This window comes from Lygodium microphyllum, chromosome 25 (assembly GCF_053477565.2).
Source record: "Lygodium microphyllum isolate KBCC chromosome 25, Lygodium_microphyllum_v1.1.10, whole genome shotgun sequence".
Lineage (NCBI taxonomy): Eukaryota > Viridiplantae > Streptophyta > Polypodiopsida > Schizaeales > Lygodiaceae > Lygodium > Lygodium microphyllum.
Genome location: NC_141159.1, coordinates 87,017,443 through 87,039,406, shown reverse-complemented (window position 1 = coordinate 87,039,406; position 21,964 = coordinate 87,017,443). Strand labels below are relative to the sequence as shown.

Here is a 21,964-nt window from a genome sequence, read left to right as displayed (position 1 = left end):
GTTAAACTCTTATAGGCACCTATGTGAGACACATGAAAGGCAACATTACATTGATTGAAAAATCTCTCTTTTGCTATTTGAACTTTCTTTTTCAAGCTAGGTGCCCAACTTTGTTGCAATGTGTTTGGACGTGATGATACACATGCCCGCTTACTAGAAGGGCCTTGTCTTGTAGGCATTGGATGTGCTCTAGGCACAACACTAGCACATAGGGTGTTAGTGACTAATGGTGCTCTAGTAGTAGCACATGGAGTATCGGCCCAACCGATGACACATCCATAGTGCTAGGAGAGCTAGGCTCATGAGTTGATGTAGCGACTACCTCACCACTTACTTGTGTTTGAGTTTGAGAAGCTTGGCCTCTCACTATTGCATTCTCTCTCTCTACCATCATGTTGAGCCTATCTTGATCAATAAGACCTTTTAGCTCTCCCAAATTTCTCAACCACCTTGATTGTTCTCCACCATAGGCCAAAAATACAGATTTAGAGACCCTTGTGCATCTGCCTATTCCCTCACCACTTACCCATGTAAGATGGGCTTTTGTTCAAGTGACACCACTTGCAAGTACCTCTCTGCAATGCTTGCATATCCACTTCCTAGAGTTGGATTTGGGATACCTTTTAATTACAATTACTTCTTGCCAAACATTAGAAGTGTTGGCTTGGATGCTACTTGCTTGTTTCCCTTCAGTAGTTTCCCTAACCATGTTTAACTGGCAAACAAAAGATGAAAATAATAAAAAATTTATGAGACATTACAATTTAGAAAGAGTGCCAGTATTGAGCATATATTGAATTTAAGAAATGAGAAACTTGTAGATATCCGAAATTCAATTATTCACATTTGGGAATGTTTGGAACTATACTTTCAGATTTGGGATGTAGTTTTCACATTTGGAAATTCAGATCAACCTAAGATTTGGGGCAAACTTTCAAAGTCCAAATTTGGTTCAAATTTCGGCCTAATTTCTAAATTTTGCAAATTTGGGGCAAATTAAGATAGAATTGTGTTGGGGGTAAAGGCGCCTATGCCTAGCAGGTCCGTGTATTACTACATTGATAGTACCCGCCACTACACACTGCAGGTGGTAGGGGCGTGTCATCGTCACTTTATTCTTTATTCTTTTAGTGATAGTTTGAATAAATGAAGGCTTGGTTAAGTTCCCACATTGTGAGAGTCTCTCTCTCTCTCTCTCTCTCTCTCTCTCTCTCTCTCTCTCTCTCTAGCTCTCCCGCCATAGCTCTCCCATGCAAGCTTTGATCCTTCTCACCTTTCAACTGGTATTAGAGAATAGATTCATGACTACTCGAGCTTGGTTCATGGCATCTCCAACTTCCTATTGATTACCTACACTCTTTTGGTCTCCTTCCCGGTAGCCATATTCGACTCCATTGAGCTCCGATCACTCCTCGATTTCCCAAGCACCTATCCAGTCCATTTAGGCACCCTCAGGGCGTTCCTTCAAAGGTATTGGGGCTCTCTTTTGTTATTTTACTTCAGTCCACAAGTTTTGTGAAGCAAGGCAGCCATGCCCTCTTGCTTCTTGTGATGCCTACTGTCTATTGGCGACTTTGCCCTTCAAGAGGGAGCTCGTGGGGTTCCCTGACTACTCCCCCAACTTTTCCTTGACCTTGCCTAGCCCTTTCATAGGCCCCAGATCAGTTTGGGCTAGCTTGAAGACCTGCAAAAAATTCATTGTTTACTTCAGCCCTCCCTTGGCACTCATTGGTAGCTTGAAAACACTTCATTTAGCACTTGGAAACTGCCGTTGATGCTTAACATTGGTGGTTATCATTGGCATTGATTTGTGGACTGATTTACCTCTGTCTAGGACTATTTTCCACAGTCCAGAGGCAGCCACAAATAGTGTTACATCAACACTTTATGTTTATGCTTGGTTGGCATTGACATTGGCTGCTTAGTTGGTCACAAATACTCCCAAATGTTAGGGGAATGTATGCCTATGATATGAGATGCTTTTGGGACTGATTTTTCTTAGTCATTTACTATTTTACACAGTCCAGAAGCAGCGTGAAACAGAGCAACCCCCTGTCATTACACTTTATGCTCATGCTATATAGCCATTTGATGCTCGATTATGCCCGGTTGCTGCCTATAAGTATGGGAAAGTATGCCTATGGTTTGTCTATGGTTTTTAGCTTGGATTGAGCCACTGTTTGCTCAATTTTGGACGTTTCTTTGCTGTTGGAATATTCAAGGCTAAAGCTTATTTTCTTATGTTTGAATATGCCTATTGGATTCAAGCTATGTCTTGGATGTATGCATTGATGTAGTGACTCTCAGGGACAATCACTCGTGGGAGAGGGCTATGCAGTCTGAGATAGACTCCTTGCATAAGAATATGACTTGAGATTTGGTTTCCTTGCCTATTAGCAAGAAGACTTTGCCAAGCAAATGGGTGTATAAGTTGAAAAGTACCCCTGGATACCCCAAGCCGGCTTATCAGGCAAGACTTGTTGCTAAGGGTTTTAAACAAGAGCTTGGAGTTAACTTTGATGAAGTCTTTTCTGCTGTGGTCAAGATGACTACCCTTCACTTGGTTTTGGCCTTAGTCACATAGCTTGACTTGGACATGTATCAGATGGATATCAAGACTGCATTCTTGCATGGGGTTTTGCATGATGAGATTTACTTGGAGCAGTCTAAGGACTTTGCAGAACCTGGCAGGGAGCACCTAGTGTGTAAGTTGAAGAAAAGTCTTTTTGACTTGAAGCAGGCACCTAGGGAGTGGCATCATAAGTTTAATGCCTTTATGCAATCACAGGGCTACAGCATAAGCGCTATGGATCCGTATCTTTACACTGAGACAACCTGTGATGGGTCATTGCTTATTTTGGTACTTTATGTGGATGATATACTGATAGAAGGGAAAGCTCATGATGAGTTGGATGCTCTTCAATCTTAGCTAAAGAAGAGCTTTGAGATGAAGGATTTGGGACAGGCCTCTCACATTCTTGGTATGCACATTAAGCGTGATAGGATGAGGGAATACTCTACCTCTCACAGAGGGTGTATATCCATAAAGTCCTTGAGCATTTTCGCATGCAAGACATGAAGCCTATTGGCTGTCCATTTGATACTAGGAGGCATATTCCATGGTGGATTCCGTGAGGTTTTTCGGTGGATTCCGTAAAACTATTTATTGCCAAGGCTCATATACAAGGAGGATTCCTTGTGCGAGAAGTTGACGGGGACACCTGTCCTTTTCGAGCGTCATATTAATTTAATGTGCACATGGATGATTCCATAGTAGGTGATTTCATAAAATACATATTAAATTAATGGACATTTATGAGTTTAGAGTACACACTCGAATTAAATTAAGATCAGGATAGAGTTCCAACCTATTAAATTATTTGTGCTGAAGATTACTAGGTATTCACTTTTGTTGGGTTTTATTTTATTATTTCTAACAATTATGAATGCTTCAATTGATGTGTAGAGCAGGCGACAGTGGAGTTGGGTAGCACTGGGTGATGGTGTGAATCCAAATACCTGGAAGAGTTACTATTTTTTATGGGTGCGCGCCTTCTCACTAAAGGCGTGGCACCAATATTTATTTAAGTGTGCTTATTTATTAAAGTGCTTGACAAAACATTTATTATCTTGAATGCACATAGACCCTTAGTTAAATATTTCATTATTTGATCATTGTATTTGGACATAGCTTGAGTTTTGGATGCCCAAACAACTTACTTTATATTTGGGCAAATGCAAATGCAAAAGCAAAAGTATGTTATTTGTAAAGTAAGCTATTTTTGAGCTTGAAGATAAATAAATCTATAAATACATGCCTTGTGAAGTGCTCACACAAGACATGGGGGGGAGATTGCACCCAATTTGTTTCTTTTGTCTCATATTGTGCAAAATTTGCTTTTATTTTGTTACTTGAAATTATGAAGGTTTGTAGAGTTCTTTGTACTTGGGGACCTTCTAACATTCACTACGCATACACACAATAATCAATTTGCACAGCAATGGTATCAGAGTGAAGCTGAGATCAACAGCTTCCAATCACTTGGCATCTTGCACGAAGGCGAAGCTCCTGGAATGAACGGGCTCTACCGGCTATCTTGCGAAGAACTGACAACATAGGCACATTCCTGGTGGTGAAGAACCCCTTGCTATACCCTCTGATTATGAAGGACCTCTCATAGCAGGCGGAGGACCACTCGGGAAACCTCTTCTATAAGTCATTGATTTTCAGAGAGGAGACAGAGCAAGCAATGGCAATGCTAAGCTTTATGTTTAAGCTGAGAGAGCTTAGGCTCAAAACTTGTCGCACTAGGACTTCGGTATCTACTCATTGACCTGGACTGCAACAAACGCATGCCGTTGTCCTGTGCTGATTCAACGAATTACTTAAGCTTTTTTTTTAAAAAGCTTTAAGCTATTAAGCTTAACTTAATCTTAAAGCTTAACTACCAATTATTTGACATAGTAGGTATTCATATTATGGTACACCCGAACTGGTTTTGAAGCTTCAGTAAGCCCTTGTTCCCACGTGCAACTTGGCTGAACGGATTTACATCAAGTAGGCTATCACACGTAGTCTATACAAAAGACTATTTTTCTTGGAAGAATACAATTTTCAATTACTGTATCCGAGAAGAGCAAGATCGTAAAAGCAAAAGTATATTAATAAACAAAGCAAATTCGTGGTGGTCTTATTCACACGTGACTAGAGGACGAGCGGCAGATCTTCAATCAAATCCAGGATGTCGGATCATAACATGGATGATTTTATGGGCGAAGGCGATTTGCCAGAGACAACTATGAAATAGAAATTGGATCTTATCATGATGCAGCTTCAAGAAGAGTGAAAGGAACGTCAAAACTTACAAGCACAATTGACTGCACTTCAACAATCCACTGTTGAGCAAGAGGGAGCGCAACTTGAAGATGTCATTTGACGTACTATTGATGCGACACTCGATGCACAAGCTCTTAGGAAAGAGGCCAAGATAAGTAAAATAAATTTTAAATTTCACACTTTTAATAAGCAACGTGATGGCAAAATTGTCTTTGTTTTCATTAGTCAGTTTGACAACTATTTTCATAAAGAGTAATCTGCTGAAAAAGATAAACTTAAATGCATTACTAACCATCTAGCAGACATAGCATCATTATGGTGAAATGTTGTCCGCAAGAGTATTGATTGTCCCTCTACCTGGGAAGCCTTTTAAAAGAAAAATTTGAAGAATTTCATTCCGCCTCAATTCCATGAGAAAGCCATCAAATAGTGGGATCTTCTGCAACAAAGAGATCGTGAATCCATTCCGCAGTACACTGTGCATTTTCGGAATGCCTTACTTCAACTTCAAATGCTTGAAGATGTTTCTGAGGTGACCCACAAGCGCAAGTATATGTCCGGTTTGCTTGGTCACTTTTATGCGAAAGTGAATATGTTCGAGCCAAAGACTTTGGAGGATGTGATTTCTTTAGCGCATGATATGAAGGATAAAATTCGTGGACGAGAAAAGCGACTACAATAATTTTTTGTCAATGGTAACTTTGGTACAAAGCAATTCAATTCTAATTGCTGAAAATTCAATCAAAATCTCTTTGTTTCTTCTTCTTTCCGTAAATCTTGGACTTGACCTCCTGCTTTACTATCAAATACAAATTCAAACCCTTTAGACTTCTTTCCAGCCAAATCCCAATATACCTAAACTTCTAGCCTTTACCAACAATGTCTCCAAAAGCAAAGCTTATGGTTTCCTACAAGTGCCATCAGTCTAGACACTTAGCAGCGAACTATCAGTCCAAGAAGCAAGCTGTTCAAATCAATCACTTGGGAGTAACTAATGACAAGGACCATGAAGATTTGCTAGACTTCATTGAAGACGATGATGATAACAGCGATGCTTCAGATACTTTACTAGGTATGCCAAATCCTCATTCGTTATTAACAATGAAATATTTTTTGCATGGTCAAGAAAAGATTATTTTGCATGATTATGGAAGCAAGTATGATTTTATTTTCGCAAAGTTGGTAAAAGAATTAAATTTATCTACTATTCCAACTCATTATTGCATAAAGGCTACATTCTTAGGCACTAGATATAATGGTACACAAGATGTGTATGATTTAGAGATTAAAATCGGTGATTATGTTGAGAGTAGAAATTTCTTGGTTGTGCCTTTGCAAGCTAGTGATATTATTTTAGGAATACCTTGGCGTCACAAATATAATCAGGATATAGATTATTCCACACATTCCATGAAAATTGATTTTAACAGAAACCAAATCACATTATAAGGATTGCGCATCTTTGATAATTTTCCACTACTTAGTCACACACATGTCAAATGTGCATTGAGAAAAAGTAGTAAATCATATTTAGTATAGGTAAATGAAATTGAAGCTAATAAAAATAAGATGCATCCTATGCATGCACAATTTCTTCCACGATTTAAATATTGTTTTGCTGCTAAATTGCCACTTGGCTTATCACCTATATGTCCTGAAGACTATAAAATAGATTTAATCCCAGGTTCTTGACCACCATGTAAAGCACCTTATAGATACAATCAGATTGAACAAAAAGAAATCCAAATATAAGTTGGAGGAATTGTTGAACCAAGGACTCATTAGGCCCAGTAGTTCTCCTTTTGGTGCACCTGTCCTATTAGTTAAGAAGAAAAATAATACCTATAAGATGTGCATTGACTATCGTGCCCTAAACAAAATCACTATTAATAATAGATATCCAATCCCTAGGGTAGAGGACCTCATGGATAAACTACAAGGGGCTATTGGCTTTAGCAAAATAGATCTTAAGTTTGGATATCATCAAGTACACATGGATACATATGACATTTTAAAGACTGCATTTAGAACTTAATTTAGTCATTATGAATTTCTATTTATGGCTTTTGGTTTAACCAATGCACTAGCTACATTTAGGTGTATGATGAATTGTATATTTTTGAAGTATCAGAATTGTGTGATTGTTTTCTTTGATAATATTTTGGTTTACAGTAAGAATGAGAATGAGCATTGTAAACATCTATCTTTAGTTTTCAAATTGTTGAAAGAGAATCAATTATATGCTAACCCTGACAAGAGTAAATTTTTCCAAACCCAGATTGAATACTTAGGTCACATTGTTTCTTCTAATGGTATTCACGTTGAACCTAAAAAGATAGAGGCAATTTTGAATTGGCCAATCCCTAAAAATGTGCATGAGTTACATTCTTTCTTAGGCCTTACCAACTTTTATAGAAAATTTTTGAGAAATTTTTCATTGCTTGTATTGCCTTTGATGAAATTGTTAAAGAAATGTATTGTGTATTGTTGTTCTGACAAACCAGCAAAAGTCTTTTGATTTGTTGAAACATTCTTTAACACATGCACCTGTCTTGCAATTACCTGATTTTAGTCGACCATTCTTCCTAATAGTCATCACTGATGCTAGCAGATCAAGAATAGGAGCTGTTCTCATGCAAGATTCACATCCCATAGCCTATTCTAGTTGCAAGCTTAAACCTTATAAGTTGAAGTATTCCATCTATGATAAAGAATTGTGAGATGTAGTTTAAGCCTTATGTCAATGGAAACACTATTTGATGGGATCCGAATTTAGGATTCAAATTGACCAGCAAAGTATCAAAAATCTCCTTATGCAGTCCAAATTTCTGACAACCATATTAAATGGACTGCTTTCATTCAAAGTTTTCATCCACTTATCCAATATCAGCCAGGAAGAGAAAATGTTGTTGCCGATGCATTGAGTAGAAGACCAAGTATCCATAATATTTCCATTCTATCCTTTGATTCCTTTACTCCTATGAAGGATATCTATGACCGTGACGCTAGTTTTTAAGCTAATTGGAACAAATTAGTTGCTAATAACTGGATTCCAATTGATTTTTTATCTTATTCAGATGGATTTATGTTTTATGAGAAAAGATTGTGTGTCACTATTCAATTTAGAACATTTGTATTACACGAAATTCATTGTCATCCATATCCAGGTCATAAAGGTATTATTTTCACTTTAAGAACATTGGTTGAAGATTTTTACCGGTCGCAAATGGAATCTAATGTTTTTAACTTTGTTTTTGAGTGTTTAATTTGCCAAAGAGTCAAGCGACACTATGGTAAGTAATATGGTTTGTTAATGCCTTTATCAATTTCTGACCGTTCATGGAAACATTTTTCAGTAGATTTTATAATTGGTTTGCTTAATACACAAGCTAATCATGATATGATTTGGACTATAGTAGATCGATTTAGTAAACAAGCATATTCTCTACCATACAAGAAAACATTAACTACATCTCAAGCTGCACAAATGTTTTTGAAGACTGTTTTTACTAATCATGGTGTGGTAAAAGTTATTAAATTTGATCGTGTTTCTAGATTTTGTAATAATTTTTGGACCACTTTGTTTGCTAATTTGGATATTAAGATTGATTTCTCATATGCATTCCATTCTGAAACCAATAGGCAAACATAAGCTACTAATAGTATAATGCTAGATCTTTTGCGTGCACGCAATTTTAAAACCACAAACATGGGACACACATTTACATTTACTTCAATTTGCATACAATAATACACCACACATAGCTACTTGTAAAGCACCCTTTGAAATCATTTATGGACATAGATTGCCTACACTTGTCATATCATTATCGAATAAAGTTAAAGTTGCTAATGATATTTCTAATATGCATGCTACTATTTTTGCTCAAGTTAAAGATATGATTGCGAAAGCCCAACAATCATACACTAAACAAGCTAATAAGAAAAGAAAAGCTATGAGTTTCAATGTTGGTGATTATGTTTGGTTATGCATTGAAAAGAGAAGATTGAAAAGTATTAAGAAACACCTTATTGTTAAATTAGCATCTAGGTTTTATAGACCTTTCAAAATAATTTACAAGATCAATGACAATGCATTTAAATTAGAACTACTCAAACATTGGAAGATCCATAATACTTTTCATATCAGTTTGTTAGAAGAAGAAACTGAAATCCTTGAACCTGAAACTTTTCTAGACACTGACTTTATGACCACTAGAACTAGCCGTAGATATTCTAGATATTTGGTTAAGTTTAAAAACCATAATCTTAAAGAGGCCCAATGGATGAATGCCCGTGACAAGTCCTTATCCCTCAGTACTGACTCCACATTGAGCTAATAGTAATTGAGGATAATTGCTATCCCAGCCTTGGGGTATGATGCCATGAGGCATATTCCATGGTAGATTCTGTAAGGTTTTTCGGTGGATTCCTTAAAATTATTATTGCCGGGGCTCGTACACAATGAGGATTCATTGTACGAGAAGTTGATGGTCGGGGATGCTTGTCCTTTTTGGGCATCATATTAATTTAATATGCACATGGGTGATTCCATAAAATACATACTAAATTAATGGATATTTACAAGTTTAGAGTGTGCACTCAAATTAAATTAAGGTAAAGACAGAGTTCCAACCTATTTAATTATTTTGTAGCTGAAGACTGTTAGGTATTCACTTTTGTTAGATTTTATTTAATTATTTTTAACAATTGTGAATGCTTCAGTTGATATGTAGAGTAGACGGCAGTGGCGTTGGGAAGCACCGGACGAGGGTGTGAATCCAAATACCTAGAAGAGTTACTATTATTAATGGGTGTGTGTCTTATCACTAAAGACGTGACACCAATATTTATTTAAACGTTGTCACTGGAACATGTTTCGTGGTTACCTTGGCTGAGTTTGATTCCGAGAGATGAGTCAGTCTTAATTTGCCTCACCTGTATGGGGGCTTGGCACCTTAATAATAGGCTATGGGATGGCGGAGTTAGGGAATGGGTGCCTCATTTGTGCTATTCCATGTGGCCCGTGCGAAAGGCTTCGTGGCTGCAAAAAGTCGCCATACATTCGTTAGAGTAAAAACCTTTTACTTGTGACTGTGTGTCTATGTCGCCGAAATGGGAGAGTAAGCTTACAGAAGAGCAACGTTTTATTCAAGTTTTCTGGTCCTGACGCCGCGAGCTATGGAAGTTGTGGCGGAGGGCCTGTGGTCTTTAGCAGAGCGCTTCGAGGAGAGCGGGTGCGTGGCGCAGGCGGTCAAGTGTTTGGAGGCCATCTGCCAAAGCCACGTCTCTTTCCTGCCCATTGTGGAGGTTAAGACTCGCCTTCGCATCGCCACTCTGCTTCTCAACCACACTGACAATGTCACGCACGCCAAAAGCCACCTGGAGCGCGCTGTGAGTCTCCTTGGACTGTCAAAACAATCTCAAGATGTTGCTTTGATTCGTTACAGCTTTCATAACACCTGCAGACGATAGGAGAACCTCGGTGGCTTCTTACAAGTTTCACGTTGTGTTCTCAAAGGGAAAAATTAGACCATAATGTGTGCAAGCTAAAGCTCCAAGGGATTGGTGGGATTTTTTTCATGTGGTATGGATGAACTCCTTACCATTTACATGGGGGAGGGTAGCAGTCTCTAAGGTGTCTGCCTCAGTCAGTTGGCACTTCAGTCAGAGGATGTATAGCTTAGTACACTTTGTACTTGTCGCTTTGGCCCTTGACTGATTATTCTTAGTTAGCTGCAAGAGCAGTTTTTATAACTTCCGTGCCTCGCTTGAATGCACTCGCTGGTGTTCCGAATTCCCTCCAATAGCAACTAGGTCTACTCAATACTTGCATACATTTGTCCACCCTCCTTAAGTTAGTGTGCAGAGTATGCACTCCTTTAGTTGAGACTATTTTTTCTTCTTATTTGCAGCATAATAGTAAGAAAGCACCAATTAATCAAGCTTTTATTTTAACTATTCAATCTAACAATAGCGATGCATTTATCGGGTTGATACTTTCCACACTTAAATAAGATACGTGCAAATGTGCACATGAGCGATGCTTCTTTGCATTTGGAGAATGGATTTGTTTCATTTGGCCACTTTGAGGTTGTTAGAGTGAAGCAATGCGGAAGGGAATGACCAAGACAAAGAGTGAAGAGACAGAGAGAGAAAGAGATAGTTAAACGTAGAAAATTTGCAGCGAAGAATGATATATAAGGATACAAAAATATACGCAGGTGCAGAGAGGATATTTGCGTATGTCTCCACCCCGAAGATATCAGTCTCGTCAGCCCCGAGGGCAGTCTCTATGGTTGGAACTTGAAGTCTCCACCCCGCAGATCTCAGTCTCGTCAACCCCGAGGCCAATAAATAGACCAGGAAAAATGCCAAAAATAATGCAAGTTAATGCAGTCGATTGTACAGCAGCTATTTGATTGCAACAAGCTGGCCGACTGTGCCATGTGGCACCCATGCTCTGTTGAGAAATCTTTTAGTCTTCACCCGCAGTTTGTGTTTTTGTGTTTTTGCGTTTTGCGTTTAGGGTTTGTCGCTCCAAAAAGGGGCGCCATCCTAGACTGACTGTGCCTATTTACAGGCCACTCTCTCATTCATTCCTTACGGTTGATTCATTTAGTTCGTCACCTCTTCTCTCCAGTCTCTCCACTATCCTCACACTCCTTCAGGAGGATATTGCGGTTCGTGGTTCGTGGCTGTCTTCATCATCTTCCTTGTGCTACGGCACCCTTGTTCCCTTGTATCACATTCACTCCATGATTCAGATCTTTATCATTCCATTTATCGGAATTTTTTCTCTTTTCTCTTCTGTTCTCCATGTTTGCTAAGTTCACTCCGTGTTTCTCCCCTCAAGTCCTACTGTCTCGCTGGTACGTCATCTTTTGACATGGTATCAGAGTTGAATTCTTCTTCCGTTGCATCAACATCTCATTTTTTCAAGTTTTCAGGTGTTTTTAGCTTGCTGCCCACACCCCTTTTACGGAGCACATCGCAGTCTCAGCTGTCCCTTGCTGTCATCTACAGTTTGACGTCTGTTTCCAGCCTTCCACCCGCAGTTTGCAGCTGTTTACAGCAAAGCGATTGTTGCTGTTCACTCTCCATTCAGAAAATAATCTCGCTTTTGCAGATTTCAGGTGTTTCAGCTTGTTGTCCACACCCTGTTCGCGGAGGACATCTTAATCAAAGCTATCCATTGCTGTCTCCATCAGTTGGCGCCTAATTTCCAGCCCTCTTCATGCAGTTTGGAGCTGATTCCAGCTAGGCAATTGTTGTTCTTGTGCAAACCTGTTGCCGTACAGCTTGCCACTTCATCACAGTCCTGTTGCCTGTGTTTTTAGTCTTTTTCTCTCCTGTTGTCTGCATTTTTAGTCTTTCTCTCTCCTGCAGGCTGTCTTGTCTACGTTTTTAGTCTTTCTCTCACATGCTGTCTGCGTTTTTATTCTTTCTCTCTCCTCACCTGCGTTTTTTTATTGGTTGCAATCTCTTACTGCTGGTCGCATCCTCCTCCCACTGGCAACTCACTTCCAGTCCTCCACTGCCCCCCCACCCCTTGAGGCGGACATTGTGGTCATGCTTTACACTGCCCTGACCCCCCTTGAAGCGGACATTGCGGTTTGTGGTTCATTGTGGCTGACCTCTTCCTTCTTTAACAAGGCATATTGATATCCATGGCTTCTTTATCAACAGATGACAAGACTACTAGGTGCTCCTACCGTGGCATCACTGGATACACCACCAATGCTTGCCGACTTCGACCCTTGCTTTCTACCCCCCGGGAGTGTATGCGTATTCCACCAGGCACTTCTTGTGCCACCTCTCCTTTCTTGGCCATAGAGAACGTTTTGCATCAGCTATCAGAGTACTATGCTCAAGGCAATAAGACGCATCTGATGCGCACTAAGTTCTTTCGAGCACATGGAGGATCGATTGGCGCTACAACCTCTTGAAGATCGTCGCAATTCCAGCGGCAGTCTTCTCCCACTTATTTTCAAGTACAGTGGCTTCCACGACCTACGGATTTGCAGTCCGCTCCATCGAGAGACAATGATTGTTTGATACCGTCTCCTCGTCAGTCTGCTCCTTCGAGAGACAGTGGCTGCTCGACGTCTTTCTCTTCTTCGGCTACCCAATTTGCTCCACTGAGAGACAGCGACTGTTGCCTACCTCTTGCTCATTCTAAGCCCCACCCTTCTCCACCCTTGACTACTCAGGTTTGAGAGGCCATCTCTGGGAGCTCTTCGGCACCCTAGATACCTTCTTCAGCACGACCAGCGGTACTTCCTTCGTCATCAGACATTTCGGAGTGTGTGATCCATGAGTTTTTGGATTCCCTATCTACTTCAGCGGGGGATTTAGAGGGGGATGTTATTTCTTTTGCCCTCAGAGGAGGCATCATCTACTTCTTTGACTTCAGCGGGGGTCCCTCCACTTCCACCTCAAAGGGGGAACCTACTCCACATGAAGTTATTCACCCATTCTCTACTTTCTTAGGATGGTTGTCTTCGACAAGTCATCTCTTCTATTGATATCCCGAATCTTTAGGTGCCACCTAGATCGGGACCTCGGAGGTTCAGCTGCGACTTCGTGACGAGGCCTTCGTATCCCGAGGTTGAGTTTCAGGTTCTCTAGTTTACTCTGTCTACTATTCTTTACTGCAGGTTCCCTTTTCAGTAGAAATCTTGGAACTTGGGAATTCTCTACATCTTCTTCCTCCTCTTCTTCTTGCCTTCGTCCCTTGGTCAGCATGGAGCCACCTCCCGAGATCGAGTACGGGCATATTCTCATGGTTCTCGGTACCACACAAAGTCCGACATTCCTTCTATGCATTGCATATTTTCATCATCTTTGTACTAGGGCGCTTGGGCAAGTGAACAATTTTCCCATGAGGGACACTGTCCAAGTGGCACCTGTTGCATAAGCATTGCATCTCCACCTCACTCTTCTCTTGTTTCCCTTTGTGGGCCTGAGAGGGGGTGTTGAGAAACCCTTCATCCGCAGTTTGCGTTTTTGCGTTTTGCGTTTAGGGTTTGTAGCCCCAAAAAGGGGCGCCATCCTAGACTGATTATGCCTATTTATAGGCCACTCTCATTCATTTCTTACGACTGATTCATTCAGTTCGTCACCTTTTCTCTCCAGCCTCTCCACTACCCTCACACCCCTTTAGGAGGACATTGCGGTTTGTGGTTCGTGGCTGTCTTCATCATCTTCCTTGTGCTACGGCACCCTTGTTTCCTTGTATCACATTCACTCCATGATTCAGATCTTCATCAATCCATTTATTAGAATTTCTTCTCTCTTCTCTTCTATTCTCCATGTTTGCCGAGTTCACTCCGTATTCCTCCCCGCAAACCCTACTGTCTCGTTGGTACGTCATCTTGACATGCTCCTTGACGCCTGGTTGTATGGATTGAATCCATGTGGACTGCCTCGAGAAACTGTTGCATTGTTGCTCATCTCTGAAATTGTGTGTCTAGGGAATGCCCAACTCTTGACACCTCCTCTCAGATCGTGGACACGGTAGAAGGCTAAGGGATTTGGAGTGTTGTCGAAGTAAAGCCTGGGAAAGTGCCTTGGTAAACAAATTTACAAGATTGTCCTTTGTCTTGCAATAGACCAGGTAAATGGTTTTATCCAGGATATTCTCCCAAATGAAATGGTGGATCTCAATATGCTTCGTCTGAGTATGAAATACAATATTCCTGGCCAAGGCAACACAACTCTCATTGTTGCAGTGACAGCAGGACCTCTCTGCTGGCAACCAAGCTCCTACAGGAGCCTACCATTGTTGCACTGACACCAAGCTCATTGTTGCACTGACAGCAGGACCTCTCTGCTGGCAACCAAGCTCCTACAGGAGCCTACCAAGCCGCACTATCTCACATGCAGTATAAGATGCCACTTGATACTCCACCTCAGTCGAAGAGAGGGCAATTGTTGGTTGCTTCTTGTTGTTCCATGAAACAGCACGAGCACCCAAGTTAAAACAATAACCTATTGTGGATCTTCGATGATTTACATCACCAGCCCAATTTGAATCAATCCAACTTGTAAGTACTAAGTCCATAGGATTTGTATCAGTGGGATAATAGATTCCAAGATCAGGAGTCTCTCCTAGGAATTGCTTTCTAAGTAGCTTGCCAATGCACTATCTTGGGTTCACTCATGAACATGGCCAGCATACCTATAGCATAACATAAGTCAACATGGGTATTAAGAAGCTAGATCAAGAAACCAACCAGCTGCCTATACTGAGTAGCATCTGCCAAAGGAGAATCGGAATAAGCTGTAGCTTTCCAATTCGAGTTCATAGGAGTTGTAAGAGACTTGCATCCCTCTATCTCACACATAGTCAAGAGCTCATGTACATACCGTTGTTGGGAAATAAAGATCCCCCTCGGAGTTTGATAGATCTCATGACCTAGAAAGAAGTGAAGAAGCCCCATATCCGTAATCTCAAACTGCTCATGAAGTGTTGCCTTTGTCTGCTTGACCATCTGAGTATGGTTACTTGTCACAATCAAGTCGTCCACATAGAGGACAAACATCACACGACCTTCACCTAAGGTGTGTCCTTACAACTAGGGGTCGGCTTTGGAATGTTGATACCCTAATTTCTCCTTGAAGAATGAGTCAATCTTCTCATTCCAAGCACAGGGAGCTTGCTTAAGGCCATAGAGAGCCTTCTGCACACTGTAGACCTCAACATAGATCTCCTCCTTTAACTCTCCATTTAGGAAGGCGGACTTCACATCCAACTGATAGACCGACCATCTCCTATGGCTAGCCAAGGCAAGAACTACGCAAATAGTAGCCATCCGAGCTGTAGGGGCAAAAGTGTTATGGAAATCAATGCTTGGGCACTGTGCAAAACCTTTAGCAACAAGGTGGGGCTTGTGCTTGTTCGAGGTGCCATCACTGTGTTACTTGGTCTTGGAGATCCATTTGACTCCAATGATTTCTTATGAGGAGGTTTCGGCACAAGAAACCAAGTGCCATTCCTCTCAATTGACTTTAGCTCCTGCTCCATTGCTTTCCGCCATGATCATGTTGTAAAGTCTCCTTGATGGAAGTGGGCTTTCGATCTTGCATGACATGAGTCATCGAGTAGTAATTAGTGTAAACAAGCTTAGTGTGGTGTGCTTGCTTCCTTCGAGAACGCCGTGGGCCATCGTGTGGTTGCCACTTCTCAGGGATCCCCTCAATCCCTGCATTACGAAGAGTGTTACCAGCCCAACGAGGAGGGGCCTGGATCTCGCCTTGCCGCTCTACACCTGTTGAAGTTTCTGGAAGGTCCATTGAAGGCGGGGGAGCAATCAGTGAATCCGGTGGTTGAGAAGTAAGCTCATCATCTGAAGAAGAGTCCTCAAGAGGCACAAGCTCCAGAGGAACAATCGCTGGCACCCAACTATCATCGGGATCTCCAAGAAACAAGGTGTTCCTCACCCCTCTGTAAGGCTGGAACTTCCACCAACCAAACATCACTGCTCGTGTAGACATCTCGCTTAATAGGATCATGCAATTGGTATCCTTCAGATTGTGAGCTATAGCCCACAAACATCAATCATATGGAAGCCGCTTCAAATTTGTTAGGTTGTGTCTTTGGGATGTGAACATAGGCATCACACCCAAACACCCTGAAATAAGAAACATCTGGCTTAGACCCAAAGTACGCCTCATATGGATTCATACCAACAACGGAAATAGGAGAACGATTAAGGATGTGAACTGCCGTAGCCACAACCTCAGCCCATAGACACTGAGGTGTTTGATGATGCTCCATCGCAATGTGATTCTTCCACTCCAAGATGCCATTCTTCTAAGGGGTCTTTGTATTGGCAAACTCTTGGTGAATACCATGATCTGCATGAAAACGAGCAAGCTCATTAGAAACAAAATCTCGGTTCTTATTCGATTGTAGGTCTTCAACTTCTGGCCCGGTTGGTTCTTATCAAAGAGCAACCAATCCTTAAAGTTGGAGAAAGCCTCCGACTTCAGCTTGAAGAAATAAGCCCATGTCATCTTGTTGTAATCATCCATAATTAGCATAAAATACAAGCTCCGTCGAAGAGGCTCCGTCCTCATTGGTCCACAAAGATTGTTAGAAACAAGCTCCAAGGGTGTTGAAGACCGCTCGAAGTTGAACAAGCTGTCCCTTGGATGCCTTCCAAAGGAAATTTTAATTGAGGCGGCCAAACCGAGTATGCCAAAGCTCGGATTGAGTTTGTGAGGTAAGAAGAAGAGAAGTCAAGGCAAAAGAAGACCGCAACTTGTAGACTCCATTCTCCTCATAACTAGATGAAAGATTCTGTCTCGATCCTCGATCAAGAATCCGAGAAGAATCCTCAAATTTGACCAAAAGGTCGAGGGCACAAATCTTGTGCATTGAAAGTAGATGGTACCCCAAGGCTGGCACATAAAGTACCTCGGGTGTATGGGCACCACCATGTCTATCTAGAATAAGATGCATGTTGCCCTATCTCTATATAGGAATAGACGAACTATCACCGATGAGAATTTGGCCATGCGAAGGCCGTAAATGAGCAACACTTGCTGGAGGAGTCATGTGCTAGGAGGCACCAGTGTCAACAATCCACTCGAGTATATGGGGCCGTCAACGCAGCATCAGAAGCCGCCAAGGTTAAATCCTCAACCATCTCCAAGTGAAGGAAAGTAGTTGATGAGGGAGTAGACATTGCTTGGGATTCCTTTGAAGATTTCTTGTTCTTCTTCTTCTCCTTGTCGGGACAACCCTTCTTCCAGTGACCTGTTTTGCCACAAATGTGACAAGTAGACTCTTTTTCTTTGTCCTTAGATTTGTCCTCCTCCTCCTTCTTTTGGTCCTTTCCCTTCTTCTAAGAGGACTGACCAACCAAGGCCTTAGATTTAGAAGCATTGGTCCCTTTCAATTGCTCCTCTTGGTCTAGGACCATAGGAACCAACTCTTCCCACCGAAGAGTCTCATACCGCCCTGAAGCAATCAAGGTGGAATAAAAACCACTGAAACGGGGCGGTAACTATAAAATGAGAGTTATTGCCATGTCTTCAAAAGTGATCACCTTCCCTACGTTTTGAACTTGCATCTGAAGTTGCCTCAGCTTGTGGATATGCTCCTGCATAGAAGACGACTCAGTGACACTCATGGTTTGCATCTGCATTTCCAAAGAAACTCTCTTCATGACGGTCATTTGATTGTACATCTGATCAAGCTCTAGCCATATCTCTCGGGCTATCGTCAAATGCTCAAGAGATAACGCTTGCAATACATGAGAAAAATAAAAATAAGCGAATGCGAGCATTGAGTCTATCCCAATGTGCCCGAGCCTTTGCCAACTCCACCTTATCATTGGAAGAGAGTCGGGACTCATCTTGTGAAGAAGGACGATGAATAGCCTCCTAACAAGCTCCGCCAAATCATAGGACTCTAGAATGGCAAGCATCATGACCTGCCAGATGTGGTAATTCTCGCCATCGAGCTTTTGATTTGATGGAAGAGCCAGTGAAATAGGCACCTTCTTGTCCATGATCTCTTGAAATTCTGTCTTGGCCTCAGAAGACATCTTCACCTACAATGCTTGCACAAAACACAAAGAGTAGCCCCCTTTGATTGTGGGAATATAGCCTGCTAGGGCTCTTGCTCGCTGGTCTTGCTCCTTCACTCGTCAGAGGCGATGAAAATGTAAAATCTGCATTCGAAGGCCCAAAACACAGCCTTCTTCCTTCTCTAACAGCAAAAACCAGCAGTAGCTTCAGCAAATTTTCTCCTTTCTTGCTTGCCCACGCTCACCTCAGCCTTGTTCTGATGCTAGCTCTCCTGCTCGCACTTGAACGCTGAATTCACAGCCTTGTGTCGTGCTGAAATCTCCTCTTTAGATGGGTCCACCCTAGGTCAGTCCTTCAATGCTCTGATACTAGGTTAGAGTGAAGCAATGCAGAAGTGAATGACCAAGACAAAGAGTGAATAGAGAGAGAGAGAAAGAGATAGTGAAATACAGAAAATCTGCAGTGAAGAATGTTGTATAAGGATGCAGAAATATACATGGGTGGAGAGAGAATATCTACATATGAACTTGTTTGACATTGTTTTTCTATGTCAGTGCTAAGATTACGTGAAGGAACCGGTAAATAATTGGCTAATTAAGGAAGCTGTTTTTGCGTGTCAAACTAAATGTGATAGGTAATTAGATAACTAAAGCAACCCTGAGGAAAGTGCGGTGGATGTGGCCATGGGTCCGTCCTACGGATGGGTGGTCCCGGTTGGCCGAGAACTTTTCAACAGTAACCCTTCATATCTCGCTCCTATCTCTGTCTCTCCAATCTTCTCTTCAGTCTTTAGCAATTGCTTTTTCCATTTGTTTTAGCTCTTTTGAACTTAGATTCATCCTTTCCAAAAGTTAGAAAACTTTTCCAAAGTCACACATGCATTCTACAGAACACTTACAGAAGATCTACAGAACAGAACATAACAAGAATAGAGATAGAGACTCTACAGAAGGTTTACAAAGGGTTACAGAAGGTCATCAGAGAACAACAAATCCTCATAACTCATACTAAAACCATTTCAAACTATCAAAAACTATTCAATAAACTTCCAAAATATTTCAACCTTCATTAATAATCAATCCATGCTTCATATAGAAGAAAATCAGAACGAAATGGAAGCTAAACAGAAGGTATCAGAACTAATCAGAACCTCAACAGAACCTATCAGAATATCACAGAGCCTCGTAAACTCTAACCCAAGGATAAAAGGGTAAAACAAGTAACAAAACCCTGGAGGGATCTTGCCAACTCGCAACTGATCCCGGATTGAATGCTAGATGCATTCAGAGAGATGGATTCATACCTTAGCAGTTGGCCAAACAAATGACCACTGGGGATTGATTGTGTTTGTGCAATTTAGGATCACTGTTTGTATTGCTTTGCTCAAAGAACTAAAGATGGAAAAATACTTAATGCTTCAGGTTAAAGGCTTGAAGAGAGAGGCATCATTAGTTACCCCCGACTGTCTACCTGACCCTATCCAAGGGGGGTTGTTAGCCGTGCCGGGAACGTGGACCGAACCCGTCGCGAGAGGTCTCTTCGTGGGGGCGCTACTTGGAGTAGGAGGACGCTTGGGTGCCAGGGGGGCTCTGGCCGTAAATCCCTTGCCTTCCTTCGGGTCCTGTACAAGAGGCCGACGTGACTCGGGATTGGATCTCGAGGCCCACATACTAGTCTACGGGCGGAAACTTGGATTAGTAATCCCTGAGGATTGCTGGATTGCCTTCAGGCGGATTATGGATTAGCCTACGGGCTGGATTATATGATGTATTCCAAAGATAAATAAGATCAATTGTTGTGAAAATAGCTGTTGGAGATTGCTGAAATCAGGGCCAATGAATAGGCCAGGAAAAATGCCAAAAATAATGCAGGTTAATGCAGCCGACTCGACAGCAGCTGTTCAACTGCAGCAAACTGTGCTCATTGACGCCCGCTATACGGACTGAATCCACCTGGACTACTTGGAGAAACTGTTGCAACGTTGCTCAGATTTGAAACTGTCCAAGGAATGCCAAACTCTAATAGAGGGAGGGTTATCTAAACTAGGCCCAAATGATAGAAGCTTGGTCATGGCTATACGTAACTATTATGGGAGGTTGACTATGTCATTGTGTAGCTTCTTGTAGGCAAGAATCTTTGCATAATGTCTTATATTATTGACAAACTCTCCATCTACATGTCCTATCAAGCTCAAAGTATCTTTAGCATTGTTGCTTCCCAATAAGGAGCTATGAGGCAACTTTCTCACATGTAAGGATTTCTAAATTGTGGAAGAATTAGCAAAAGCAAAAGGTCTTGAAAAGGAGAAAATCAGCTTGCCATATTTTTTGATTTGTGCTGTTCTTAATTTTGTTGTTTTGAGTATCAAAGGCTTGAAACCTAAGCCACATATGTAGGGAAGAAGGATGGCGTGCAATTCAACATTCTTGTCTTGTTTACTTGTCTTGTCTCATTCACATTGATTCCTATTGATGATTGAAAATGATGGGATCAATAGTACAGGTTATGTGAGGAGTGACATATTCTTGTATAGACAATATCCTTATTGGTATTAGAGCTGATGCAAATAGTTGATTGTTGAGTTCTCAAATTAGATCACCATCTACTTGATGTAGTCATGGAGAACTTTGGTGAGTTGATGCATTTATGAGATGAGCTGAACCCGTGCCTTGCTAAGTTGAGCTCCGACCCACAACTTGGCTGTCAAGACTCAAGTTAACCAACTCTACGTAGAAAAAAGGGAGAGGAAAGGGGGGATGGGAGGGAGAAGGGCACTCATCAAGGATTATGTTATGAAGATATGCAACATCACGTGTGACGTAATGGATCCTTGAAAATGAGTATTTGACATTGTATCCCGTCTCAAAAATGTTTATGGTTGGATTGCAAGAGAACTATTTATGAGCTCTTGCTAGCTGACCTCTCCTGGAAGTGCAAAAAGGAGAGCCAAGTCTTTGATAATCCTATGAGATTGAAGAACAACCTTCTAGAGACAAGTGTGAGAATGAGGAATTGAAGTGGATGGATCACAAGGTGGTTGGTAAACTCTAATTTCTGTTGTCAGTTAGGGTTTATAGTAGCAAATCTTCTGCTATCTTCTTTCAATGGCTGAAATTTGCTATGAATAGTTGAGAATTGTTGAGGAATTGTTGGCAAGAGGGAGGGGGGCACTCATCAAAAAAAGGATTATATTATGAAGATATGCAACATTACGGGTGATGTGATGGATCCTTGAGAATGAGTATTTGACATAGTATGCAGTCTCAAAAGTGTTTGTGGTTGGATTACAAGAGACAACTATTTATGAGCTCTTGTCAGCTGACCCCTATTAGAAGTGAATGCAGTGATGGAAGCATCGAAAACTGCTATAATAAACTTGTGAACATAAGAGACAAAGAAAAGAGGAGAAACACTACAAAAGAAAAGAACATTGCGCAAGGAACTCAAAAACAAAGAGATACTTGGGAAATGGAATCCATATAACAAGATATGAGACAATATAGAACCGATGTGAGTCACTGGCTGTGAAGACACTGGCACCTACTCCTCTCATTCCACTAGAACTAATTAGGCGATGAATGAATC

General features: G+C 41.3%; 1 protein-coding gene across 3 annotated transcripts in view; it reads left to right on the top strand.

The window, feature by feature from the left end:
• The first annotated feature begins 9,823 nt into the window (after positions 1–9,823).
• The window catches only part of LOC148014461 (Tetratricopeptide repeat (TPR)-like superfamily protein), a 139,018-nt gene continuing 126,877 nt past the window's right edge, over positions 9,824–21,964 (top strand). Inside the window, exon 1 of one of the 3 annotated variants that reach the window (XM_087666751.1) lies at positions 9,824–10,231. In XM_087666751.1, the coding sequence (XP_087522877.1) occupies positions 10,019–10,231 (213 nt within the window). In that variant the 5' untranslated portion in view covers positions 9,824–10,018. The remainder of the gene's footprint in view (positions 10,232–21,964) is intronic. The other 2 variants (XM_087666750.1, XM_087666749.1) reach the window with 2 other exon arrangements.